Source organism: Microtus ochrogaster, linkage group LG9 (assembly GCF_000317375.1).
Source record: "Microtus ochrogaster isolate Prairie Vole_2 linkage group LG9, MicOch1.0, whole genome shotgun sequence".
Classification (NCBI taxonomy): domain Eukaryota; kingdom Metazoa; phylum Chordata; class Mammalia; order Rodentia; family Cricetidae; genus Microtus; species Microtus ochrogaster.
In genome coordinates, this window is record NC_022034.1 from 30,045,572 (window position 1) to 30,069,623 (window position 24,052).

Genomic DNA, 24,052 nt, shown 5'->3' on the forward strand with positions numbered 1-24,052 from the left:
CACTTCTTCAATTCATTTTTTCAGAAATTTCCCCAAAACTTTTCTGTTCTGTATTATTCTTTGTTTTCACTGCTTGAGCATATATTTTCCTATTTTGCTTATATTTAATTTGCCACAATGTCTGTAAATTTTATTTATGATAGCTCATCACCTTTATAAGCTTATATAGGCTTTTATTTTGTTATGTAATATCAATAACTATGTTAAATTAGCTGATAATTCTAGTGCACTTTAATTGGCTTCTTTTAGATGAAATGATAAAAAGTGTTGCTTTGAACTTTGGGCGAAGAGACTGCATTTGTGTTCTTATGTAAGTGACAGGTCTGCGTCTGTGTTTACTTGTAGATACTGATGGTCCAGTGTCCATTTCTCACTGCCTTCTAACCACACATCCTGTTTTCATCTTCCATCTTAGCACCTCTGTCCTCAAAGACAACAACACAAATTTCTGTTCTTTAAATTTTAAAAAAGGAAAGTTTAGAGTTTTCCATCAGAAAAAGAAAAAAAAGAAGGTGAAGCTGGTAACTCTTGTCCTAAAATTCTGACACTTTCAAAGATAGAGGGTGAAGGGGTGGAAATGTCTGCTGATGTTTTGTAAGATAGGGGAAAGGATGAGCATTTCAAAATCTGGACTTTCATTTACAACACAGAGAAAAAATTAATGAACATAATTTTGTTCATTAAGATAAAATTTCTACTGACTGAGAGTTCTCTTGTGGGACTTGATGAACAGCTGTTTTAGTACTGGTCAGGTTGAGCATAATAGGGTTATGTGGCTTGGCTATGCTTCCTTTAAGAAAACTTACAAAAGCAACCGCATAGACACACTAAAGTGTGTGGGACAAAGGAGAAAAGAATTTAGGGAATTTCTGGAGTTTTATACATGGTAATAATAGTGAATGACTAGTGAGTTTAACAAAAGAGGTCCGTTTCTAGAAGAGAATAGAAGACATACAGGAACACCACCCCAGAAGCAACTGAACCACTGACTGCACTGTTTATTGAAGCAGAGGTAGAGGAAAGATTTCCTTGTATTTAGTTGGTCAGTACTTGAAATACATTTGTTCTAATTTTATTTGAATTGCATGAGGATTTATGATTTTCAGAAGTCTGCATTTCATAAAAAAAAACTATGGTTTTTAGATAGTTTAGTAGTATTTCTATAAATAATAATGTCTAGACAAAATAAAATCTTGTTTGACTGAGACAGGTAAGTGAATGATTATTACTAGTGAGGGAACATCCTTGGAAATAAGGATTTATTGGGGACTTTCTCGTTGGGGTTAGGAGTATTAGACCCAGATTCTCCCATTTTATAAGGATGATCTCTTAAATATATTTCATATTGGGAAATATATTTTAGTTACCTATCATTGCAGTTAATGAAAAAGTAAGAGTTTGCTTTGCAAAAGTACTGCAGTAATGAGAACATTTATCTGCAGTTACATCCAGCTAAGAGTTTACACTTAGTCTATTGAAACCTATGTGATCTGTGACAGTTACATTACTTTCCCAATTTGTTAAAAGTCTAGAATCACCTAGGAGACTAGCCTCTGATCATGCCTGTGAGGGCTTGTCTTGAGTTCCTTAACTGAGATGGGGAGACCTGTCCACCACTCTCTGGCTGCAGCTGTGCACTGACTGTGTAAATGGAGAGGTGGCTGAGTAGAGGCGTCTTGTGGCTCCCTGGATGTAGTGTAACCAGCTGCTTCAAGTTCCTGCTGCTGCGACTTCTCTGCTGTGATGGACTGCAACTACTCCTCTAATGTTCTTTGGTCAGACTGGTTTTTTGTTTTGTTTTGTTTTGTTTTTCGAGACAGGGTTTCTCTGTAGTTTTGGAGCCTGTCCTGGAACTAGCTCTGTAGACAGACCATGCTGGCTTCAAACTCACAGAGATTCGCCTGCCTCTTCCTCCTGAGTGCTGGGATTAAAGGTGTGCACCACCACTCCCCGGCTTGTTCAGGCTGTTTTTTCACTACTCAAGGAAAAGGAGCTGAGATGCATATTGTGTGAAATGGGGATCAGTTCATTGTTTTTCTGTGTCTATCTAACATCCTTTCTTTTTTAAATCTTAGAACCCAATCCACCAATAGATCAAGTTATACAAAAACCAGGAGTTGTACAGAGATTTGTGAAATTTCTTGAAAGAAATGAAAATTGTACTTTACAAGTGAGTTTGAAGTTTTCTTTTTAAATCTCCTTCTAGAAATGACTGAGTTTCTAGTGGAAATGGTTTCAGTGCTAACTATATTGTAAGCATTATTTATGGCTGTAGTGCTAATTTCTGCTAGGAATTATTTTATTGAACAGTTCCCAGAAGCATAAAATCACAGCTAATGTTAATGAAATTCTATAGGTGTCAACCTTTGTTAACTTTTTTTTTAAGATTGATTGATTTATTATGTATACAGTGTTCTGTCTGAATGTATGCCTGCACTCCAGAAGAGAGCACAGGATCTCATTATACATGGTTGTGAGCCATCATGTGGTTGCTGGGAATTGAACTCAGGACATCTGGAAGATCAGCCTGTCTCTTAACCTCTGAGCCATGTCTCCAGTCCAGCAACTTTCTTTTAGAAAACTCAAACTTTTAAAGTGTTAATCTCATTATTAAGCTTCTTTATTTTTTTCTGAGTCAGGGTCTATCTAAGTAGCTCTGACCTTAAATATAATTTACAGAGGTCAGCCTTCCCCTGTTAATGTGTTGGAGTTAAAGGCTCAAGCCACCACATCCACCTCTGTTGGTTCTTAAAGAACTGCTTAAAATGTTTCCAGCTGATCTTTTTAAAGAATAAATTGGTATGATCACAGTTAGATTTTTTTCCTAGAGAGCATTATCTCTGAACCCTGATATGGTTACAGTCTCCCAAATCATTTGCTACTGATGATAATTTAGTGGAGTTTGCAAACATTTTAATGTTACAAAGAGATAACACTCTCTCACTTTGATATCTGTGTACACTCTAGAGTCAGGCTTATGTTTTAGGAATTGGAAAAGACTTCCTTCTAAACTCAGTGCTGTTGTCAGTGAGGGACTGTGAGTAAATATTAGAAGTTAAATAAATTAAAGTCATATTTACATATTTTTGACATTTTAAATATACTTCTTTTTGGTTTTAGTTCGTGCAAATCTGAAGAATCTTTTTGCTTTTTTAAATATTGTTTTCCCATCTATAAACTTGATTTCTTAATATTTGTTGTATAATCATAAGTCAGCCTTCCTTTCAGATTTAATTTTTTACTTTGTTTCTACTTCCTTCTCCTTTGTGACTTTTCCTTTATTCTGTCATTCATTTCACTTTTCTTTCCTTAGTTTGAAGCTGCCTGGGCATTAACTAATATAGCATCTGGAACTTTTCTGCATACGAAGGTAGTGATTGAAACTGGAGCCGTTCCAATTTTCATCAAACTTCTCACTTCGGAACATGAAGATGTGCAGGAGCAGGTAAGTTCCTAACTTGTGCAGCATGTTGTATATAGAGATTTTAATTTTCTCTTGAAAATACTACTTGTAATTTTGACCTCTATTTCATTATTATTCCCAATTTGCATAACATTTATTTAAAATACATTTATTAGGGAAAAGGAATTACCCTCTCAAAGCATATAGAAATGATTGCGCATATATAGCCCCACCTACAGAGAGAGAGTACTTTTCTTTTTAAGGCAGGGCAACCTATGTAGCCTTGGCTGACCTCAAACACAGTGATACATTTGCCTCTGCCACCAAGTCTCTTGCTGGGATAAAAAGTACACGTCACCATATCTGCCCCCCTCTTGATAATATTATTAAGGTTTACTAATAAGATAGTAAGAATTATCTTTAAAGTATTTTTTGGTCTGGTTTTAAACATTTTTTAAAAAAATTTTAATCTTAGGTCTCAAATAGATGTTAAAAATAATGATTCATGTTTTAAATTCTAAAATAAGACTTTCTAAGTTGAAAACATAATATACTTTTGTGTTTCTCTGAAAGCTTTAAAGTGAGACTATGATAAAATGGAAATTTTCATTTGGATAGTCACTCATATAATTAAGATTCCCTACTATTTACTTTCAAAATTATACTAAACTGACTAATCTTAGATTTTCAGTGTTCATCTAATTCTCATCTTAGTTATTATTTATATTATGTTTTTTTTAACTCTTATTCAAAAATTAGTACCATTCTAGCTAGAAGATTTTTTAACAGAGGAACAAATCTCTAGTATAATTAGAAAATTTGCTGGATAAATTTATCTCTCTTGGTAGATTCAAAATAGATTCCTTAAGCTCTTCTTTGGATATTATTGAGAGTTCACTAGAATATAAGAGAAACTTAAGTGCCCTTACCTTATGATTTAAAATATGTAGCATTTCATTTAAAAATTCCTATCCTTTTGTCTTTCCTTGCCTTTGTTTTTTCACATTTTCTTGAAAACATTGTTACTTTAGAAAAATTCTCTTAGCAGAGAGTGTCTGATTTAGGATATTGTCTTAAAAGCAATGTTTTATTTTTCTCAGGCTGTTTGGGCACTTGGTAACATTGCTGGTGACAATGCAGAATGCAGGGATTTTGTTTTGAATTGTGAGATACTTCCACCTCTTTTAGAGTAAGTATTTTGTTTCAGTTTATCATAAGTTAATTTTGCATTTGGAAAAAAATTATATACTCCTCCATTTCTATATAACAGTTAAAGTCTCAAACATTGTTTTATTTTGTAGTTTTATGATTGGCCAGGCCAAAAGTTATTTAAAAGTAGGAAAACCAGAGAAAAAAATTCAAATTGTATGCTTTTTAAAAAATGTTTTTCATGATGCCAGGTGATGGTGGTGCAAGCCCATCACTCAGGAGGCAGAGGCAGGTGGATCTCTGAATTAGAGGCCAGCCTGGTTTACAGAGCAAATTCCAGGACAGCTAGGACTACGGCAGAGAAACCCTGTCTGGAAACACACATTCACCCACCTTCCACCCCCAACAGACACATGTGCGTGTGTGGGTGTGTGTGTGTGTGCACACACACAAACAAGTCTTCTGTGTTCTCTTCATCTGTACTTAGTAGTCACCACTTGCATGGTGTTTTCAGTGCTAAAATAATTAACAAGGACATCCAGTACTTTATAGTATAACAACATTTAAATGGTCCTGTAGTATGAACAACTTTTTAAGGTTAAAAATGTTATGTATATATTGTGTATGTGTTTGGGGTTAGGGGTATGTGCACCTGACTGCAGTTGTCCATGGAGCCCAAAGGAGGAGGGTGTCAGATTCCTGAAACTAGAGTTATATATGGGAAGTTGTGAGCTAGGATCTGAACTTAGGTCCTCTGAAAGAACAGCAAATGCTCTTAGCTACTGTACTGTGTTTCCAGGGCCTTAAAAAATGAAGCACATTTTTTGCACACAAATTGTGTGCTTATAATGTCTACAGAATTTTATATTTGATTTTAAAAATGTCTTCAGAACAATGACCACAAGTTATTTTTGGGTTTGTGCTTGAAAATTACTTTTTACTTACAGTGACTGAGCAAGTAGTTTCTTGTCTGGCTGCTTTACTGCTAAGATTTTTCTTTATGTATGTGTGTCTGTGTTGGGAGCATGTTCACGTGAGTGCAGGTTCCTGAGAACAGCAGAGGCTGTCAGAGTTTCTAGACCTGGAGTTATAGTAGTTGTGAGCTGCCTGATATGGGTGCTGGGAACTGAGTAAGCTCTGGAAGAGCAGTGAGTGAGAGTCTTAGCTGCTTGATATTTAAAAGTACATTATGCTGTGATGTAAGGTCCTTTAAAAAAACTGATAAATTGTTTGAAAGAGAGATTTCTTTATATAAAATAATTAGCATTCACTGAAATTATCTGATTAAATTTCAGTGACAATTATTATGAAAGAAATAACTAATCAAAGAGATGATTGAAAGAAAAAAATATCTATCATTTTGTGATATTCTCCATCCTTTTCAGGGGAGGAATTAAATAGAATAAATTTAAACATCTAGACTAATTTGAAACCCTTTGTTCTAATAAACAGCACCATAGAAATGATTTCTTAGCATGAAAATATGATTAAATAAACTTAAGAACCAGTTGCATGCAGACCACTGAATTGTTTGCTACAGTTTTACTACTGTGGACTTACTTTTTGGTCGTTGTCCTTTCCAAGTGACATTTTTCTGATTTGATTATTTGATTTGTAGATCAGATATTAACTGAGCATTTTGTTTCTTTGTATATTTTTGGTACTATTTCTCTAGGTTATTTTGCCCTATTCTGCACTGCAATAGGCCCAAAGGAGATTCTTTATTATTCAGTGGTATTTATAGCATACAGAGGGGAATCCCACATGACTTTCTTAACAATATTAAGTGTTTAAATAGAAAAAAAATGGGATGTAATATAATTTATTTAGGTCTTTTAGTAAACAAAGACTTATGACTTGATTAACTTTATTCTAAAACAGTCTCTAGCTTACATTGTTTGAATATATGCTTGATTGGCTTGATGGTCTAACAGTGAAATGCATTTGATGGATGCTCTTTTTTGACCTCTGACCTTTTCCTGGACTAGCAGTATGTGAGTGATATTCTTGTGGATTCCAGGCAGCACTGGCAAACTGCAGCTTCTAGTTAGCCATAAGGTGAGAGCAAACAACTGACCCTCTGTAGAGTACTGTGCTGCTAAGCTGTTTAGGTAGGTATATTAGTTTTCTGTCATTGTGATGAACTTGTATGGAGGAAAGGGTTATTTTTGGCTCACAGTTTCAGAAGCTTCAGTACAAGATTACTTGCCAGGGTTACTTTGTGCCCCTGCAGAGGCAGAACATCATAACAGGGATGTTGACTGCTGACCCAGCAGTCCAGAGCGAAATTAACATATAGAAAGGACCAAAGTTTCCAGATCTTAGAGTCATTCCTCTAGTAACTTAATTTATTTCTATCAAATACTACCTCCAGTAGGTTCTATTATCACTTGAATCTTTAGCATGGCATTTAAAGACTATTTAAGATCCAAACATACTAATAGGTTAGATACATTATATATCTTTTTCCTTGCAGTGTTTTTAACTTGTAATGGATTTATTCATTAATAACCCAAGAACATGTTTTTTTTTATTTTTGTTGTAAATAAAAGTGTTGTTTTGATTTTTTTAAGCTTGTCATAGAAGTATATGAGGATTCAGTTAATTTAAAGTTTTGAGCTTACACCCTGCAACTTTGTGAATTTATTTGTTGTAACTAGTAGCTTCTGTTTTCCTTTTTGGTATTGGGTCTTACTATATGTCTCGACCTTACAGATTATTAGGTTTCTGTATATGAGATTATATTGATGTGGGATTCCCCTCTGCATACTGTGAATACCATGTGTTAATAAAGAAACTGGCGTGGCCTGATAGGGTAGAACAGAGTTAGGTGGAGAAAACTAAACTGAATGCTGAGAGAAGGAAGGAGGAGTCAGGAAGAAGCCTTGGAGCCACTGCCAGAGACAGACGCAGGCTGAAACTTTGCTAGTGGGCCACCGAGCTGATGCTGTAAAACAATCCCACACCAGTTCAGAATTAGGATAATTAAAGGGCTATTTATTTAAGGGTAAAACTTACAGATCACAATAGTCCTCTGAGCGCCAACAGAGTCTAGCAGCCAGAACGGGAGTGTAGTGCATGGTTCCCGCTGCTTTTTAAAGTGTAAGAGACCACGCCCCAGTAGGCTGGTATCTTAAAAGCTATTGGCAAAGGAGCAGAGTGTGCTTCCACAGCAATGAGCCTTGTGTTAAAATATAAAATACTCGAAATGGGTTAATACTAGATGTAAGAGTTAGCTAGCAATACACTTAAGTGATTGGCCAAGCAGTGATTTAAATAATATAGTTTCTGTGTGATTATTTTGGGAGTCTAGGCTGCCGGGAAATGAACAAGCGGCCTCTATACTTTACATTATATCACATGTAAATAGAGATAGTTTCATTTTCTCTTCTCCAGTTTGTATTCTTTCCCTTCTTCTTTCATGTTGAAATGATTTCCTTTTATTTTTGTTTGTTTTTCATTATGAAAATGTTGGTTTCCTTCGGTTTTTTTGTGTATCAATTTATAGGCTTGATCATGTTTTCTTTATCTTGTTAATGTAGTTTATTCCATTGATATATGACTATTGAACCATTCTTGAATTTCTAGGATAAAATCCTATTAGGTTATACTCCTTAATAATTTTAATTACTAAATAATTTCTTGGAATTAATTTTCCTAGAACTTTATTATAAAATTTTATATGTATATTCATAAGGAATATTGGTCTGTAGTTTAGTATTTTGGGGGCCTATTTAAGATAATAGATGTAAAGCATCTGTGGTAAAATCCAATGTCTAATTCTTTTTTTTTTTAACTTTGCCTCTTAATTCTTTGTTGAAAACTGCACATTTTGATTATAATAGATCTCAGATTATGCTCTCTTGGGTCCTAATGATCCTTACTATAGTTGCTTGTTTAAAGTTTTTTTTTTAAGTTCATATGTGAGAGTTTTGCCTGCATGTATGCCTATGTCCCACGTGTGAACTTGATATCTGCAGAGATCAAAAGAAGATAGTTGGATCCCTCGGGACTGGAGCTGCACCTAGTTATGAATCACCATATAGATGCTGGGACTCAAATCTGGGTCCTGTGCAAGAACAATAAGTGCTCTTAGCAGCCAAGTTTACTCTCTAGTGCTTAAAAAAAAAAAAAAAGATGTTTTAAAAATTGTCATTATGTTATCAGACATGTGGTGCTTAGCTGGGCCAGATAGCACTATGAACTCAGCCCTTACTTTCTGTTTATGCTAAGTCTGAAAGTCAGGCGGATGGCAAGGGCCTTCCTAGGTGTTTTCCTGAGTGTGTACTCTGACCAGAAGATGTTTTACTTGATGTCTGATACATGAAAGCTATTCAGATGGCTTATTTCTCCAGAGGATTTCACTCCCTAGTTTTCCTTCCATGTTTTCAGTGTCTCCCATTTGCCCTATATTCTTTACTTGAGGTTTCTGCTTTTTACTAAAAGACATTTAGCTACTTTCCCACATCTGAATTTTCCCAGATAGGCAAAAGAAAGACAAATACACATTGTACCCATTTTTAAGTGTCTCCACAAAGCTGGCAACACATGTATAAGCACCTGGAAACAAGGTATATGCTTTTGCTCTGGTCCTCTGGAATAAGGACCTTCCAGAAGAAAAAAATATATCATTTTAAAGTGAGCTGGCAGACTAGAGAGATGGGCTTGAGCAAGTGTGAATTAAAACACTAGAAAGGTTCAGTGAGATGTTTCAGTCCTTCCGTGGCTGTAAGCATTTAGCTGTCTTTTAGAATTCTGACAAAACTGATAAGCACGGGTTTCCATCGCGGTTTAGGTGTTGTTTGCTGTTCGTTTGTGGTGCTTCTGGGGCAGGAGAAGTTTTTCAGGGTTCCCTTCTTGACTGCTTTTGCTGATATCATTTCAAAATGGGATTTTTTTTTCCAGCCTAGGTTCTCAATATTTCTAGCAGCTTTATGAAGGTCAATAAACTCCTGAAATTACATGGCTAATTTTGGTGTGTGTTCTTTTTCTCTAAGCTATAAAGAATTAGTATGATGTCATATTAAGGAATCTGCTATTGTCCGTTTAGTGTGTGTTCACGTAGGGTGCAGAGGACAGCTTGTTGGAGTCAGTTCTCCACCTCTGTCATCTGGATCCTGTGGATGGTTCAGGTGTCAGGCTTGATGGCAAGTGCCTGCCTGCTAAGTCATTTCACTATCTTGGGCATCTCCTAATTAGGCATAATTAACATATAGATTAACAAAAATATAAATTTAATTGTATTAGTTACTTCTGTATTGATGTGCTAAAACACCATGCCAAAGTGTCTTACAAAAGAGTTTAATTGGCAAGGCGGTGGTGGCACTCTCCTTTAATCCCAACACTTGGGGGCCAGAGGGAGGCATCTATCTCTGTGAGCTCAAAGCCAGCCTGGTATATAAGAACTAGTTTCAGGACAGGCTTCAAAGCTATAAAGAAACCCTGTCTCAAAAAAACAAAACAAGGGACTGGAGAGATGGCTCGGAGCTTAAGAGCACTGGCTGCTCACCCAGAAGACCTAGATTCAATTCCCAGCGCCCACATGGCAGCTCTCAACTGTCAGTGACTCCAGGGGACCTGAGTTTAAAAAACAAACAAACAAACAAAAGGAGTCAAAAAAACAAAACAAAACAACAACAAAAAGTTTAATTGGTCTGGGCTTGCAGTTCCAGAGGGTTAGAGTTTGTCATGGTAGAGAGAAGTCATGGTGGCTGGAGCAGCAGCTAGGAGCTCACACTCCTGGCCACGATGAGGGAGTAAACTGGGGATGGTAGGAAGCTGTTGAAACCTCAAGTCCACAACAGTCGCACACCTCCTCCTCCAGGGCCACATCTCCTAACCTTTCCAAAGGGCCACCAGTTACAGGGAACCTAAGTATTCAAATATACGAACCTGTGAGGGCCAGTCTCATTGAAACCACCCGAATATTGAACCATGATGCTGTTGTAAGTGTGGGGAAACTGTTAATAGCTTCTTAGGGAACTGAGAGAAGAGACATTCTTGTTTCTGATACTTGGTTTCTTAGAATCTATCAGGATTCATTGAAAACACGTTTTTAGAACACATTGTAAGACCCGTTAAAATAAAAGCTAAGAACTTCCTTTGCCAATGGCTGACCTTCACTTATTCCCTGCTTCCTGATTGTATATAATGTGGTCTTTTCATTATTTTATCAAAGGTAATCTTGTACATTTCTTCTGATATCCATTATCTTCAGCCTATTATGATTTAAGTGTTTAGAATTAGATTCAGATTTGAGAAAGATACCTGTATTTTTAATAAAACTAATGAATTTTAAGTTCACCTTTTCTGTCTTACCAGTTTAAATATCTTATAAAGTCTGTCAAAGAGAATTTAGTTATTACAAGAAAATAGTTGAAATGGAAAAGTGAATGTAAAAATGACAGTTCTTTTTCTTTTCTTGGCAGGTTATTAACAAATTCAAACAGACTTACCACCACCAGAAATGCTGTATGGGCCCTCTCAAATCTATGTAGAGGCAAAAACCCTCCTCCAAATTTTAGTAAGGTATGAGTGGAATATACGAGTTAAGAAATGTTTCCATAAATAAGTGCCCTTATGGTAAGAGCCTTTTTTTTAACATTGAGTAGACTCTTTATTTTTGTTATTTTCTCTATTAACTGGACACTGTTTACACATTCAGCAAATTAAATAAATTTTATAGATTTATACTCTTCTTTTGCCTCTAGTTTCTCTGGCCAGAAACTCCACCATAGCCAGACATCTGTATGTCTTCGAGTTGAGTTAAAAATGTTTGTAGTCTAGTTCTTTCATTTATGGTGAACTACAACTCAGCAATAAGAAAGAACAAGCTACTTACATATGCTTTAATCTCAGTAGCATTAAGCTAAATTAAAGGAGTCTGTAGGTGTGTCATCTTACATGACTCCATTTACATGTTTTGGAAAAGAAATCTAAAAGAATGAAAATCATATTGGGGAATGTCTGAGGTGAGAAAATTGACCACCCAGGGGCAGAAGGAAATTTTTCAGAATGGTAGAAGATTATAATTTGGTTATATGTTGGTTATTAAAATATATTCATTTTTACAATGTAAATGACATACCAAAAAGAAGTAGACATATTGACTTGTGTACTTAAAGTAAGTATAATTTCCATGTTTATACTACCATAATAATCTTATATTTTTAAGGCATCTGTAAAAAAATGTTTAATTCTTGATTAGAACATGGATCAGAATACTTGTTTACCCAAAAAGTGTGATTGATACCTTAGAGATAATACTGTGTCAATGTTAAATTTTGTGGGTGTGCCAGGTGACTGGGAATTCATCTTTAATCCCAACATTTGGGAGGCAGCTTGTAAATTTCAGGACAGCCAGGACTACTTAGTGGGACCCCTTCTCAGCAACAACAAAAAACAAAACAGATGCGGGTGTGATAACAATATTGTAGAAAACTTTAGAATGCACCTTTCTCTTAGGAGACATATACCAAAGCATTTAGATGTGGACTGTCATGGTAATTTTTGTAATCTGTGAGCTGCTTCCTGTTTTAGGAAAGGCAAATACATAAACATATACAATTGCAGATGTACATGCGAATGTTGAAAAAGAACAGATATGGCAAAATGTTAGCTGATGAATCTGGATGCAGCATGTTAGTGTTGATTGTACTATTTGTGCAGAGCTTCTGTAGGTTTGAAGTGTTTCAGAGTACCATATTGAGGAAGGAAATATATCACCTCTTCATACTATAGGATGCAGCACCTTTTACCACTGGGGTTGTTGTGATAGCTTTTTAGCAAATCATCCTTATACTTTCTTTTTTTTAATTTTTTGCCTATCATTTTCTTTTCTTTTCTTTCCTTTTCTTTTTTGTTCCCAAGAAAGCAGCCAGAATAATCCACAACTTTGAAACTATACCTCTGTTCCCAGTAATTTTGTTAAATACCCTGTAAGAATTGTCATACACCAGCCCACTGTGATCTCCCTTCCTCATGTCCTGTTTGCCATCCTCTTTATATTCTGGCCTCACTAGACTGTTTGCTGCTCCTCCTATTCACACAGCATGCTTTGCTTTAGCCATTCTCTATGTTTAAAACAACTAATAAATAGTTCTTAATAAATGATTCTTAACATGTTTGGCCTTAGGAAATCCTTCTGTTCTTAAACGTTCTGAAGTAAAACAACTAATAAATAGTTCTTAATAAATGATTCTTAACATGTTTGGCCTTAGGAGTTCCTTCTGTTTTTAAACATTTTGAAGATCTATATTAGTGACTTTACTGATGCTGTGACCATGGCCAATAAAGCGCTTCATAAAGAGTCCATGATGTCAGAGCAAAGTAGACAAGCTGCAAATGTATTGACTAGAGCAGAAGCTGCAAGCTCATATCTTTATCCACAAGCAGGAGGTAGAGAACACACTGGGGTATTGGCAAGAGTCTTGACACTTCAAAGCCTTCTCCCAGTGACACACTTCCTCCAACTAGGCCACACACCCTAATCCTTTCCAAAACAGTTCCAGTTTCACCAACTGGGGACCAAGTGTTCTAACATCTGAGCCTGTAGGGGCCATTGTCATTCAAGCTACCACAGGATCCAAATTCTTTTTCTATATGACTTTCATGTAATAATACTAGATTAAAATTTTAAACTATGGAAATTTTAAATATTTATTAATTTATTTATAAAAATAGCAAGTCAATTATGTGTTCAGTAATATCTTTTTAAAAAGCATGTTTCAAAAGAAGAATTCAATAACAGTTTCCCTTTTTAAAGAAAAAGGTTGTTGGCAGGGGTGGATGCATGTTTTTGATGAAAGATCCAATTGTGTTAATTCTGTTTACTAACTTATGGATGGGCATGTGTCTTTTATAAGCCAAATTCTGTATGTCAGCCCTTCTGTTATTCTTAGAGGAAAGATGCAGCAAAAGTAAAACCAGTTTTAGAAGATATAGTTTATGTACTGATTCAGTGTTTAGTGATCGAGGAATAGCTAACATTAAAACATCCTAATTCTTTTTAATTTATGACATTTTTAACATATGTACTGCTACTGTTATTTGTAGTTTTGATTTCTGAGTTTTCAACTACTTTTTGTCTAAACATGTCAAACAAGAAACCCCCAAATAAGTAATTCCTGAGCTTTAAACTGCATTCTTTTCTACGTACCATTACGTAACCTTCTACTCTCCTACCCTGTTACAAATAATTTTTGTTCATGCTGTGAAGTGCTTCTCATTTAAATGAAAATATGAAATTTTTTGAACTAATAAGAAAAGAAAAATTTATAACGAGGTTGGTAAAGTCTATGGTAAGAGAAAAATCTTTTGTCCATAAAATTATAAAGAACTAAAATGATTCATGCTAGTTTTGTTATTGAAACTTCAGCTTCAGTGCCTGACAGGGCTTAGTTGAACTAGAAAGACATTACACCTATCTCTGTGTATATAGGAAAGCCATAGAGACCTGTGCATGATTTCAGATATCCACGGGTGGGTTAGAATGTATCTTCAACAGAAAAGGAATGAAAATGAAAGCCACTACTGTATCTCCTATCTGAGAGATAAGATTAAGGGAGATGGGAAGTTGCCAGTTAGAAGAATTCAAAATAAGTTGGTAAGAGACTCAGTACTGGTAATGGGGAAAAAGAGCTAATATGTGAGTGATTCCTATGTGAGTGATGCCAGGCATGTTCTTAGCTACTGCATGCGTTCTTACACACCCAACAGTTCTTTACTGTGTCTGTTTTACAAGTGAAGAAATTTGGATATACAGATAATAGGTAATTTATTCCTACCACGGAGGTTGCAAATAGCATATGAACTAGGGCTGTCTGGCAGGAATATAGCAGAGATCACAGAACTGATCTTCTGTTTCACAGAATTGAAAACAGCCTTGAGAGCTGTCAAGTGCCTTGCTCACTTTTACACTGATTAGTTGTAGTTATATAAAGGATTGAAATAATTACGGTGCTAGAGGGGTTAAGGCATTTCTTTTGTCATGTTTTAGCTGGTATTTTCTTTGGGTTTTGCTTGTTTCTTTCAGACAATATTTCATTATGTAGTGGGGGCTGACCTCAAAATCTTCATCCTCCTGCCTCAGCCTTCTGAGAACTGGGATTACAGGTGTGCATTTGGACACAGCTGTTGAATTTTGTTTTGTTTTAGTTGAAGTTTTACAGCATTATTCATTACAGTAAAAAGAGATAGAGCTGCGTATGGTGGCACATATCTGTAACCCTACATTGAGGCAGGATATTGAAATTTGAGACAAGGATAAGGGGTCTATCTTCTGGCTAGCTAACGTGAGACCAGGATAGGCAATCTATCTTATGGCTAACTAGCATATGCAGGGCCCTGAGTTCAAGTCCCAGCATCTTAAAATAAAACAAGAAAAAGAAGATGTGCTAGCAGTAGTGACTTCTTATGGAAAACCTTTCAGAATATTTTTTTTTTACATTTCCTCTATCTTTGCTGCTCAAGTTTATTCAACTTATTTGTATTGAGCACATGTAATGAATAAAAAACTAATAATTTATTCATTAATATGAAGCATGTAGGCTTTTTACTCTGAATGTCTATATAGCTTAAATATTAAACGAAGATACTACATTTTATTGCTTTAACATGTTTTAGTTAATAACCAATTAATAGCAACCATATTCATTTTGATACTCAAATACTTAATCATAATCTTAATATGATTAATATTAGAAGAATTAATAGAAGAATTCTTTATTGTATTAGATTTGGGTCTTAAACTAAGTTTCTACATTTTGCTAAGAAATCTTGATACTAAAGAGAATAATTAAATATTAACTCATTTTTTTTTCTTACAGGTTTCACCTTGCTTAAACGTCTTATCACGATTGTTGTTTAGCAGTGATCCAGATGTGTTAGCAGATGTTTGCTGGGCCCTTTCTTATCTCTCTGATGGGCCCAATGATAAAATTCAAGTAGTCATTGATTCTGGAGTCTGTCGAAGATTGGTGGAACTTTTGATGTAACTATAATTTACACTTAGTTGTATATTAAGTTTAACAATTAAGATTGTGTTTTTAAACATTTCAAAAGTCACCATCTTTAGGAAGAATTAAAAAGTTGCTAACTCCACCCTTTAGAGAGTACTTATAAACCTAGTCCTTTAACATATATTCTGAAATACAATGAAACTACTTTACAAATTAATTATTGTATGAATTAAACTTTTATTTGATGAAGGAAGGAGCCTTAACTCAGGAATCATTTAGAGAATTTTGTTAGTACCAAAGGTGACATGTGAAATGTTATTAGGAGAGAATAGAGTTACTGCTTTCACAGAACCAGTAATCTAGTTTATTATTCTTTATAATAATTAATTTGAAACAAAGCTAGGAAATTCACTTAGTGTCTCCATGATGTTTCTCCTACTGACCAATTATTACTACATTTGTTTATAGTTACAGCTTTTCCATGCAAAGACATTAAAAGAAAATTTCGTTTATAAAGATGTTATACTTCTTTATCCTCCAACCTTCCTTACAGTTGTCTTCATTTTGTTAAAAAGCCATTAATAGCAAACCAGCCATGGTAGTTCATGCCTTTAGTCCCAGCACTTAAGGCAGGGGCAGGTGGATCTCTGAGTTTCAGGCATAGCTAGTTCTGGACCACCCAGAACCACATAGTGAGACCCTATCTCAAAGAACCACAAAACAGAAAGCACAACGGATAGTTTGGTTAAAGAGTTGATGTTCCAATATGAGAATAGTATCAGCAAAAGCTAGACAGACGCAGTGGTATGACTTCTACTAGAGTGGGTAGACAACAGACCAGAACAAAGTTAAAGCCAAAAACTCAATTCTTGGTAGCCTCTCTTGTCAGATTATCTTTATGTAGGAAGATGTGAACTAAAGCAACTGACTTTTAGTCAGAAAATATGAAGGGAAAAAGGCTTTGCTGTTAGATTAGAACTAAATCCCTGAGAGTAAACTCATGGCTTTCAAAATAAGGAGCTGTTTAAGTATGTGTGTGCATATGTATGTTAAGGCTTTGGGGCCATGGACACCTCTCTAAAAATAAGTGAGCACACTAAAGCCACAACTTTTTGTCTCCAAATATCACTGTTCACTTAAGGAAAGTAGCTTTTCTTAGAGAAATTATTGGATTAGAATGAGGAAAAATTAGATGAACACAGAAAGCAATTATCTTGGGAATAAATAACATTCATGTATTATAAATTAGTCACTAGCAACAACCCCAGAGTCCACTTTAAAATATGTAGCTGGGTCAGTAGGCAGATAAGGCATATGGTCAAGATGGTAGTTTTCAAAATAATTATAAAAAATACAAATAAGTACTAATTCAGGTAATGAGCAAACAGATACTGAAAATGTACATGTATATTTAGAAATATGTGTATACATAAACATATATGCATGTAATAACAATTTGTAAAAAATTAGATCATAATTTGAAGAACAGAAGGAAGGAGTATAAGGTAGGGTTTGAAGTGAGAAAAGGGAAGGGAGAAATGTAATTATAATCTCTAAAATAAATTAAATACGTTAAAGAATGGGATTTTTACATGGTCTCAACTATTTCTTCATCAAATAGAGGAGGAATTGGAATAGAGACGAAGTGTAACATGATATACAGTCTTAATTAGGACCAGAGTTAAGTACCTAATAATAAGACAGAGAATATACAATATGTCATCTAATAAGATAAACTGAGGTTATTTAGCATTTATAATACTGGATTAGATATTTTTTGTTTTTGAAATATTAGTAAGTAAAAATTGAGTAGGATCTCTGAGTGATAGATACAGAAGAATTATGTACTATTTTTCAACTTATATAAATATTAACTTATTAGTGTATAAGCTCATATTTTTTATTTTTAGGCACAATGACTATAAAGTTGTGTCACCTGCATTAAGAGCAGTTGGTAATATTGTGACTGGTGATGATATTCAAACACAGGTAAGTTCAGAATTTATGACACATTGTTAGCATTATTGTTTCATATCACTTGATTATATGTTCAAGGCCTTATTAGTATAATTATACAGTTGTCTGTGGCAGTAAGCCCAGTTTTCAGCTTCAGTTACCTTATTGGGAATATACTATCATAGAACCCTGTTAGTGCAAATATACCAAGTGTTCTTCTCAGAGGATTCAAAGTCTTTTTAATTTATTCTTCTCTCATACAATACATCTTGACTGCAGCTTCTCCTCCCTCCACTCTTCCCAGTTCCTCCCCCAGCCGTCTCCATTTCCCCACATACCCCAGAAAAGAGCAGGCCTCCCAGGGACATCAATTGGACATGGAATGACAAGGTACAATAGGACCAGGCAGAAACCCTCACATTAAGGCTAGGTGAGGCAACTCACTAAGAGGAACAGGGTCCCGAGAACAGGCAAAAGAGTTAGAGACACCCCCACTTCCACTGTCAGGAATCTCCCAAAACACTAAGCCAACAACCATAACATACATGCACAGGACCTAGCACAGACTCATGCAGGTTGTGTGACTGCCACTTCAGTCTCTGAAAAATTACCATGAGCCCTGCTTAGTTGAGTTCCTAGGCCATTGGGGCCTGGTGTGCTCAATTCCTGTGGCTCCCACAGTTCCTCCTCTTCTGCAGGACAAGCTCCAAGGGAAGTGACCGGATGGAGACCTCAAACCTGGGCTATCTCATTCAGAATCTTAACTAGTTAGAAGTCATTGAAATAAAGCCGGGTGCCCAGCTAACTAAATCAATAGAGTTTGAGACTTAAAACAAACTAACAAGGAAATGAATGTGCTATGATCATCCAGTAAGTGCTGTTGAGGATTAATAGAAAAGATGAGTGTGATGAGAAATCTGTAGTTTGGAACTAAATAAGTCGAGTAGCGTTTCAGTAGAGGAGAAAGGCAGATACTCTGAGGTATGTTTAAGAACCATTAAATTTGAATAGGAGCTGTCGTTTATTATACATAGGTTATAGACTATGAAGCCAAAGGAAAGATAACAAGGAAATGGTTCCAGAATTGGTGATTAACTTGTATACACATGCCTGTTTTTGGAGAATGGTAAGAGGTTAAGATTGACTCCAGATTTGGGCTAGAGTTCTATTTTGAGAGTAATCATTAGCAGTCAGTCCATAATACCCAGTTTAAGGGTAGCTCTCTATACTGGGAAACGCTGCACTTACCAGCAAAATTTTCAAGGTCCTAATGCTGCATACCTTCTACCCTCAGTAAATCAAAAAGCATTGTGGATGATTGTGAATATAGGACAAAGCAGACAGTACTGAAGTCAGTTGATTTTTGTTTGAGACAGGGTCTCATTAGTAACTCTGACTGGCTTTGAACTTAAACCTGCTCATCTCTGCTTTTTTAATACTGGGATTAAAGGCATTAGCCACACACCTAATTAGATAATTCATTATAAAAGCCAAATTATGAAAGCAGAATAGATTTATTCTGTACTTGAAATTTTTTTATGATGCTATAGAAACCTGTTGGGGAAAGAATATCATTCAGTAATTTGTTTTGAAAATGAGGTTAAATCCTATCTTCCATCACTAAATCTTTCTTTGAGTAATTTTCTACATTGAACTTTGCAGACATTTCTATGGGTATGACCAGAAATCATAACCGTTTCAAATCTTTCCTACTTGGTAATAGTCTTCAAAGCATAATCTGTGCTGATAATGCTGGAGCTTTGTTACTTTAATTTGTGTATTTGAAGGCCATGTCTCTGACTCCCATGGAGAACTGCACTAGCTCTAGGTAAGCTTTGCAAAAAGCAAGGTGGAAAGGTTAACAGTTGCCTAATTTTTACCTTGAAAGGAATTTATTTCTTTGTTTTCAGATTGATTTCTTTACTTCTAAGTAATTCATAAGATTTTTGCATTTATACTAAAACCCTTTTTGTTTTCTGTCTTACCCAATTTAGGTCATTTTGAACTGTTCTGCATTGCCCTGCCTCTTACACTTGTTGGGTAGTCCAAAGGAGTCGATTAGAAAAGAAGCCTGCTGGACCATTTCTAACATCACTGCAGGAAACAGAGCTCAGATCCAGGTAAGTGCCTTGCAGAGTTGAGATGACAATAGGAAGGTCTAAGCTGAGATACCCGGCATTCAACATGACCTTTTCTTCTCTAAATAATAGCATTTGTGTTTAGTATTCTAGTGAGGAATACCAATTACATCTATAAAAGTATCTGAACCATAAAGTTAGTCTAGAGAAATGGATGGTTTCTGCTGAGCACTGTAGCTCCCACCTGTAATCCTGGTACTTAAGAAGCTGAAGCAGAAGGAAAGTATGATTTGGAGGCCAAATGGGCTATATAGGGATACCTTGTCTGGGAAGAAGAAAAGATTTTTTCTTTTTGAAAAAAAAAATGTGTCACATCAGGTTTAAATTGAGAGAGATTCAGGATGATGATTTTGGGGCCAGAATGGACTGTATGGGGAGACTCAGTCTGGGCAGAGGATTAAATGTTAGGAATCATCTTTTTGTTGGCTTTCAGTGTTTATTAGGTCTGTCAACTTTTTTGAGCCAAAGAATACCCACTTGGTTAGTCACATGCCTATGGTTTATCACCTTTGATGTTTATATTTTACTGACACAGTCTCCATTCTTTACAAAAGCTCATTTCTTTTTTTCAGAAAAAAAAGAAGTTAAAGTGTTGACCGATTATAAACAGAATCTTTTGAAAATGTCTTACATTTTAAAATTTAAAAAAATTGTGTGTGGGGGCTGGAGAGATGGCTCAGTGGTTAGGAGCACTGACTGCTCTTCCAGAGGACCCGGGGTTCAGTTCCCAGCACCCACATGGCAGCTCACAGCTGTCTGAGAGTCCAGTCCCAGGGGATCTAACACCTTTATGCCAATGCACATAAAATAAAGTTAAATTTAAAAAAAAAAGTTGTTTGTGTGTGCACCTGAGTGAGTTTATGTAAAGCACCATGTGTACAGGTTCCTGTGGTAGCCAGGGTGTCAGATCCCCTGGAACTGAAGGCACAGGTCATCAGGAGTCCCCTGGTGTCTTTGCTGTGACCCAAACCCATGTCCTCTGTAAAAGGCAAACCCATAACTGCTGAGCCATCCTCCAGCTGCTCTCAGATTTTAAAGCCTCTTTACTTCAATACTCCATGTGACAGTAGTTCTGAAACAGTATTTGCATTAATTTTGTGGGATTATTTTTCTTAGGCTGTCATCGATGCAAGTATTTTCCCTGTCTTGATTGAGGTTCTCCAGAAAGCGGAATTTCGTACCAGAAAAGAAGCAGCATGGGCTATAACTAATGCCACATCGGGAGGCACTCCAGAGCAAATAAGGTGGACTTAGATCTTTAACACTGTCTTTTAATATGAATCAGACAATTTGAAATAAACTTTTTTTATTGCTTGATGAAACTAACATTTTTAGGTCTGTTTGACATGCATTAACAGGAAATGACAGCATTTGTTGTATCTTTTCATTTGGTTTCTTTTATTATTTTGCTTAAGTGAAAGTTAACCCATCTTCCTCAGTAGAGATTAGAACTTCGAATGGAAGAATTTGTTGATTTGCAGAATAAACTGTCATGGGTATTAGATTTGTTTCAAGCATTAAAATCACAAAATTAACTTCATTATATAGAAGTAACAAATATGAATGTCAGCATGTTTAAAGTAAAATTAAAATATGCATTTGTTTAATGGTCTTCTCTCTATTGGTTGTTGTCGTACAGTAGATAGTGTAATACTTTTATGCACTATTTGTCCTTGTCCTCCTGTACTGTGTTAATAATCTATGCCTTTTAATATATATTACTGACAGCATTCAGAATTGGTCCATGACTTTAAGTAAGCCTGGCCAAATACTGATCAAGTCCTCATCCTTTGGTAAAGTTGTGAGAGGATCAATTTTGACAGAATCATTTAACCTTTCTAGTCCAGTTTTTTCTTGCTAATGAATTCAGTAACTGTATCAAAAGTGAAATGTATGCACTTGGAATGCTCAGGACAGTGCTTAATGAGCATTAGGTTCTCAGAATAAGGTACTGCTGTCTTTTGAAACTGTCATTTCAAATATTGATTCCAGTCTCTTTGTATCGTGTGTCTTCAATCTTTTTGACTTGTATAGCAAAGATAGACTTTGTACCTCAGATAAATTTGACTTCTCTATATAACCCTTTCATTTTAAGAATTCTTCCATAAAACTCGAAGTCACTATTTAAGAAATATTTTCTAACAAATATGTAACTCTTAAAACTTTATAAAGTAAGACAAATTATGATGTTATTTTAATGAATCAAAGGATTTTAAGTCCACCAGGCATTAGATCATTGTCTTGTTTGTTTTTGGTTTTTAGAGACAAGTTCTCACTGTTGTATGCCTTTTTCGATGCCATACATTTTCCCACAAAAGCTGTACAATATTTGAAAATATATGTATACACACACACATACACACACACACACACACACACACTCCTTTTTCAAAGGCGCAGAAACTTCTATAAAATACTTCCTGTTGGGAAAGTGGGGTAGAGAGCTCAAAGGCACATAACTAACTAAAAATGGAATTAGAATTTGAAACCATGCAATCTGGCTTCAAAGACTGTTTTTGCCCTTTGTGTTTCATTTATATTAGAGGAAGTGGAAAGTAGGTAATAGTAATGCATTAGGCAATTATGGGCTATTTCAGTAAACAGTACTGTTTAACATTTACCAGGTAGTCTGTTTTCTTCTTTCGATCCTTTGAATTTCTGAAATATAGTGTATGTTTCAGAGTGTTGGCTGTGATTGCTGTTGTAAGAAATCTTTTGATTTAATTTGGTGTTTCCTTTCCTTCTCATTTGTACCTTCCCAACGAATAAACCAAGGAGGAGAGAGGGAAGGAAAGAGAGAACACATTTCACTTTTAAAAAAGAATGGGTGGAACCTACTATTTCTAACCCTCCTCAGCAAAATCATCCAAGTGTTGGTCTGTGTGTATACATTTTGTAGTATTTGTAATTCTATTATTGCTAAGTACATGAAACTGGATAACAGGAGAAAAAGGGTTGCAGATTGCAATGTAAATAAAATACTTTCTGCATTTAAGCCAGATATAGAGACATACCCCTGTAATCCCAGCACTCAGGAGGCAGAGGCAGTCAAATCTGTGAGTTCAAGGCCAGCCTGACCTACATAGCAAGTTCCAGGCTAGCAAGGGCTACATAGTGAGACCCTGACTCAAAAAAGAACAGCAACAAGTGTGTATAAAAACACTTTTATTATTGTTTATATAACATTTCATTCTGGTTTTGTTTTATTATGATTTACATTGTTTAAACCCTCCTCCCCCATTTCTCTTTAAAATTTTGGTGAAGGTATTTGGTAACCTTGGGCTGCATTAAACCACTTTGTGACCTTTTGACTGTCATGGACTCCAAAATAGTTCAAGTGGCTTTGAATGGACTTGAAAATATTTTACGTCTTGGAGAACAAGAATCTAAGCAGAATGGAATGAGTGTCAATCCATACTGTTCTCTCATTGAAGAAGCATATGGTAAGCAGGCAGTTGAAAGTTTGTATAATAGTTAATTCATAATGACCCTAAAAGGCCTCTCCCCCTTCTGCACCTCCACCCTCCCCCATTCCATCAGTTTTCTTCATTATAAATACAGTATAATATTTAAAAATAATTACCCATGACTCATTGCAGCAATTCATCTTCATCATTTACTTTTCTTTTTACGATTTAACTTTCCTTGTATACTTTCCTTTTTATATTTTTGAACAAGTACTTTAAATTGATTTAAGTAGTGTGTGTTGTACATATCTCCATGATTGAATAGATGTATAAGGTATCAAATAGATGTGTAAGTATAGTTTAAGTAATATTTTAGCAGTTTTAGCTACATGCTTATAATTGATCATTAGTTTCTAAATTGTTTAGTACTTTATATAAGCCAAAATAATCATATTTTTGTGTGAAATTTTATTTCTTCTGTTTACTGGTAGCAGTTTTGGGCTTGGTTTGGGATTTTTTTTTTTTTTAATAATAACTGTCAGCTGTGTAGCTGAGACAGGCATAGAACTCACTAGATAGCCTCAGATTGGCATCCACCTCAGTTTCCAGCATTTGCATTCCTGAAAATTCATCTGGACATAATGGTCCATGCCTCCTGGGTGCTGGGTTTAAAGTTATGTGTCAGTCACTACCATCTGGCAAAAATTAGTAATTTTTGTTGGTCAGATTTTTCTCTCCTTCCCTTCTCCTTCCCTCCCCTTTGGTTGGGGGAAGGGGAGTAACAGCTTCTGCCTGTACGGTCCTTGCTATCCTAGAACTTGCTGTGTAGACCAGCTGATTAATCACAGAGAGCCTCCTGCTTCTCTCTCCCAAGTGCTGGGATTAGAGATGTACAGCACCAAACTTACCTTAGTCAATTTTTTTTGTCTTCTTAAGAAATTTAACTCACGGCCGGGCGGTGGTGGCGCACGCCTTTAATCCCAGCACTCGGGAGGCAGAGGCAGGCGGATCTCTGTGAGTTCGAGACCAGCCTGGTCTACA

General features: G+C 35.6%; 1 protein-coding gene across 3 annotated transcripts in view; it reads left to right on the forward strand.

Annotated features, from left to right (window-relative positions):
- Kpna5 (karyopherin subunit alpha 5) overlaps positions 1 to 24,052 on the forward strand; it is a 42,332-nt gene that overhangs the window by 12,631 nt on the left and 5,649 nt on the right. For 2 of the 3 annotated variants that reach the window (XM_013352428.2, XM_005363606.3), the window contains exons 5-13: positions 2,076 to 2,170; positions 3,314 to 3,445; positions 4,504 to 4,592; positions 10,981 to 11,080; positions 15,379 to 15,542; positions 17,421 to 17,499; positions 19,461 to 19,586; positions 20,721 to 20,848; positions 22,869 to 23,047. In XM_013352428.2, the coding sequence (XP_013207882.1) occupies positions 2,076 to 2,170; positions 3,314 to 3,445; positions 4,504 to 4,592; positions 10,981 to 11,080; positions 15,379 to 15,542; positions 17,421 to 17,499; positions 19,461 to 19,586; positions 20,721 to 20,848; positions 22,869 to 23,047 (1,092 nt within the window). Of the gene's footprint in view, positions 1 to 2,075; positions 2,171 to 3,313; positions 3,446 to 4,503; positions 4,593 to 10,980; positions 11,081 to 15,378; positions 15,547 to 17,420; positions 17,500 to 19,460; positions 19,587 to 20,720; positions 20,849 to 22,868; positions 23,048 to 24,052 lie in introns of those variants that run through there. The other variant, XM_026787411.1, reaches the window with a different exon arrangement.